Below are 4,851 nucleotides of genomic sequence, written 5' to 3' on the forward strand. Positions count from 1 at the left end.
ATACTACATATGTTACGCTGAGGGGCGTTCCCCAAAGTGTTGTTACTGAAGCAGTGTCTTGTTCCCTTCATAGGGAACAAGGGTTACAGTCATAACCCGAGACGTTTCCAACATTGATAATAAATCAGCATGTTAGAATGATTTCTGAAGGATAATGTGACACTGAAGACTGGAGTAATGGAAAACACAAAAAAAAAAATTCTGTTAAGAGTGGACAGTATATTAAGGTTAATACAATAGTTGTTATGATCCTGTTCCTCACAGATGTTTATTTATATCTCTAATTGAGAATCACAGTGACCTGATCCTGACCCACATATGACATTCTGCAGGAAGGTGAGCTCACTTCTCGGTGCATAGAAACACCAAACACCTTGGAAATGCTAGGTATGTGATGTATCTTTGAACATGATTTATTTCCAGGTATGAATGTGTACTCAAAATGTGCCTTTGGCTCTCAATTTATATTGTAAACTACATTCTAAATAAACTACAAGAATATATTATTTTGTCCTCATATTCTTTCTTATAGTTCCCTCTCACATACCTGGCTCATTATGCAGCTTATTATATGAATCTTTGCCTTCTCAGGTGTCAATCACAGCAATATTCATGATAATTCACACCACCACGCATATGGCCTTTGTAAACAAAAAGTGACTTACAAAATTTAAATCAATATATTGTTTTATGTGAATAAGTAGGCACAATAATTCTAACATAATTTTGAAGCGAAACCTCAAGGTAACAACATCCATTAGTCAAAAGAATTGTGGGCACATATATACTATGTTTATATAATTATATAATTAGTGGCCTTATTTCAGTGACTTAAATTTATTTGTTTTTTTAAAAACCCACTCATAAACATATTCTCAAAAATATAAGCATGTACATACACGTTGCTCACATATTATGGTAGCCCAGTTTGTGTGGAATACAGTGTAAAGACACTTTTGCCATTAATATGTTTATAAGCTGAAAAGGGCCCCAAAGCTGCCTCAGACCCCTAGGGGTTAAATATCTTTAGATGAAGATTTCCCCATCATTTGTTTCTTTGTGTTCTTTTCTGGTTTTAGCAAAATTATGTAACATTTTGGAGCAAATATGCAAAAGAGTAAACCAAAACTTGATGCTAAAATAGCAAATATCTGCACGGCTACAGTACATTTTCCAGGAGAACTGACATAGGCTGGGATAAATGTGAGCCAGACAGCACAGAATATGAGCATACTGAATGTTATGAACTTGGCTTCATTGAAGTTATCAGGGAGCTTCCGAGCAAGAAAAGCTAAAACAAAACACAATATTGATAGCAGGCCAGTATAACCCAGAACAGCCCAGAAACCTAGAGCTGAACCTAAGTTACATTCGAGGATGATCTTTTCTCTATAATAGTTTGAATTCAAATAAGGAAAAGGAGGGGATATTGTTAACCAAAGAACACATATAATCACCTGTATTAACGTTAAGGAAACAACACTAAGTCTCTGTTGAAGTGGTCCAAACCATTTCATGATATTATTTCCTGGAAGTGTAGCCTTAAAAGCCATTAAGACCACTATTGTTTTCCCCAGAACACAAGAGATACAGAGGACAAAAGTGATCCCAAATGCTGTGTGACGCAACATACAGGACCACTCAGAGGGCCGACCAATGAAAGTAAGTGAACAGAGGAAACACAAAGTCAATGAGAAGAGCAGCAGGAAGCTCAGCTCTGAGTTGTTGGCTCTTACAATAGGTGTTTCTTTATGAAGATAAAACAGAAAAGATACCATTGCCGTTAATAACACCCCAATGAAGGAGAAAATACAAAGCCCCATCCCCATGATTTCTGTATATGAAAGGAATTCAACCAATTTTAATACACATCTGTCTTTGCTTTCATTTGACCAGTACTCCAAATCACAAGAAAAACAGTCAGTAGAATCTGTAAAAAAAAAATATATATATTTCAATTTTATTTATTAAAAATGTTTTCATCATACTTTCATGAGTGTTAACCAGTATGTACTATTTTACCTGTGCCATTACTGATTTCTCCCTCTGCACATGGAATGCAGTCATAACAGCAGACAGGTCTTCCTTTTTGCACAGCCTTCCTAGTGCCAGAGGGGGCAGCTCTCACAGCACACGGACACAGGCAACTTTGAAAAAAAATTATTTGTCATATTATTATTTTTTTAATTTCCTCTTCATTTAATATTTTTCCATGCTTTTATTCAATTGTTTTCATACATTATTCATAATTTTCAACTTATTGAATGTTATTCAGTCGCTGTCAGTTATTTGACATGCCCTCAACAATTTGTTATATTATATTATTGTTGATGTACCTGTCCACTGTTCCTTGCCCATAACACATGTTCCTGATTGACATGAAGATGTTGCTCTGAAGGCAGTGAGCTGTCATAGACACCCACATGCCTAAACTGCATAATTCCATCCTCAGCAGGCTGCCAATTAACCAGGTCATATCTTGCAACTGGATCACCACTTGCATCAAAAAAGATTTCTTCACCTGTTTTAACAGTGAATCTCACATTCCTCATATACTCCAACATCTGAGAGGATAGACGAGAAACATACATAGTTTTAGTATCTTAGTATGATTTTCTACTCTGTTTTGCGTTCTTACCTACCTTTTGCGGTGTGGGCCATTCTCCTTTGCTGCTGTTGGTGGAGGATCTGAAGTCTTTTAATACATTATGCAGTGTATGTGCAACAGCATACACAGCAGTGTACACTTTATTTGCTATTCGTAGCTCTGATACATCAGTATATTCGTTTTGCTGCTCTGCCAGTTTCTCTGAGCCAGTACAGCCACCCCTGCCACTGTTTCTAATAGAGCACTGAAAAGATGTTTCCCAAAATTCTTTTAAAATGTCATTTTTTGGTTCTTGATCAGGGTGCACGTTCACTAGGAACTCTTGCAGGCCCATTAGTTTGGCATTTGCTATAGCAAAACCCACAGATCCAGAAAGGAAACTATATTCCCTTGTTTCTGCAAGAGTTCGAGAAGTGATCCAAGATTCACTGCCAACCCACTGAATCCCTGTGATGTTTTGTTGCACAATTACTTTCAGGAGGGGAACAAAATCTCCTAATGCAATAAAAGCCAGCACCACCTTGGCGGTGCCTTTCTTTATCACTTCCAGTGTCTTCAGAAACTGCTCTTTTGGATCAGTGCTTAATATGGCCTCTGAGTATTCAATACAAATCCCCTCTTGTTTTGCAGCCTCCTCAAATGCAGCAATGCCATTATTACCATAATCTCCACGACTCCTGACAGTCCCAACCCAGGTCCAGCGAAAGTGCTTGACAAGCTGAGCCAGTGCTTTGCTTTGGTAATAATCACTGGGTGTTGTTCTGAAGAAGGATGGATACCTTTTTCTATCGCTTAGGCATGCACATGTGGCAAAATGACTGATCTGCAAGAAAAAGAAGCATCAAATATTAACAACATGTTGTTAAGACAATTCCGTCCTTGATTCACTATCATGCAAATAACATTATTGTCATAAAAATGCTGATATAATCTAAACAATTTAACTGTTTAATTTAACTGCTTAATTGGTTTCAATATTTACAACAATTGGTTCAATTAAATTGTGTTCTGATGCATTTATTTTAGGTGCGTGTTCCAGTGGTTCATCATGCACTGATTCAGTATGATTAGCAGCAGATAAGTCAGAGTTCTTACAACAGGTAAGCTGAATGGACCAACTACAGATGCCAAGGCTATGGTAGGAGAGGAATTTGACTCTCCTACAACGGCATGAACAGTTGGTCTAGAGCAGGATGTATCATTCAAAATCTCTTCATAACCATTCATCAAAGCCATGCCTGATAGGATAGTTTGAACTATAGAGCTACAGGAATCATATATCTTATAGCCCAAAGAAACACCAGGCAACAGTTGTGTGCTGTTATTAATCTCCTCAATGGCAAAAATCAGCGTCTGAGCAAACTTAAACCCACGCAAGTTGAAGCTGTGAAAATAAAGTATCATTTGTATGTGTTAAATTCTGCAAAGTATTTTATTTTATTTTATATATTCATAATGCTTGGTCTCAAAGAGTTATTTTCATACAGACCTGCCACATGTTATTGGCTCTGGTCTGGAAGTGAAAGGATGCATTTTTAGCAGAGCGCTTCTGTGGAATGATAAAATTGCCCCAATGTTGATGTCTTTTTGTGCAGAAAGTAGAGGGAGTGCAGGCTGACCAAGCAGTCTGCAGACTTCTGCTGAAGCTGACGCACCAATGCCATGCACTATCAGCAACAGTAGCAGCAGTGACACAGTCCTCTTTGCCATTCCAATATGTTTGCACGGCAGGAACCTCTGAGACAGAACAGGGAAAGTGCTGCCTTTTTATTGTGTCTTCAAATGCCCTTTGGGGTTGGAATACGGAATCCTTTTTCATAGTTTGCTTTTTTGTATTTGTACAGATTGTATGCCCTAAAAGTTTCTGGGAGTCAGTATCTGTAATTTGCTGAGACCCTAAATGATGGGATGGTTCAATGATGGGACATGACAAGTTTTAGTTTGTCCCATTTTGATTAGTTTACTTATATCTCTGGGACAATTCAACACAATTTGACAAGTGTAGACAAAATTATATTCTAAGGTTGTACACCAAATTGCATACAATTCTGGCGGTAGGGGTGGGGGGAACACTTGAAAAGAAAAAAAAAACCAATATAATACATGAAGGGTGTCTACATTAGACTGTTTTGCTAATATCTCTGTAACTAATCAGACAATAATAACATAATATTTTTCCTCCTTCAGTGGCCTTGAATCAAATAGTCCTGTGCATTTCCAGTCCAATTCATTTATTTACTTTT

General features: G+C 37.4%; 1 protein-coding gene across 1 annotated transcript; it reads right to left on the reverse strand.

Annotated features, from left to right (window-relative positions):
* Positions 1-1,016: 1,016 nt before the first annotated feature.
* LOC307131344 (extracellular calcium-sensing receptor-like) lies at positions 1,017-4,318 on the reverse strand (the record flags this gene model as incomplete). Its single annotated transcript, XM_079824943.1, is given in 7 exon segments — positions 1,017-1,930; positions 2,023-2,110; positions 2,112-2,147; positions 2,337-2,564; positions 2,643-3,431; positions 3,704-3,992; positions 4,098-4,318. Coding segments are annotated over 7 exon segments (2,565 nt in total).
* Between the last annotated feature and the right edge of the window lie 533 nt (positions 4,319-4,851).

Source organism: Gobio gobio (genome assembly GCF_949357685.1).
Source record: "Gobio gobio genome assembly, chromosome: 9".
Classification (NCBI taxonomy): domain Eukaryota; kingdom Metazoa; phylum Chordata; class Actinopteri; order Cypriniformes; family Gobionidae; genus Gobio; species Gobio gobio.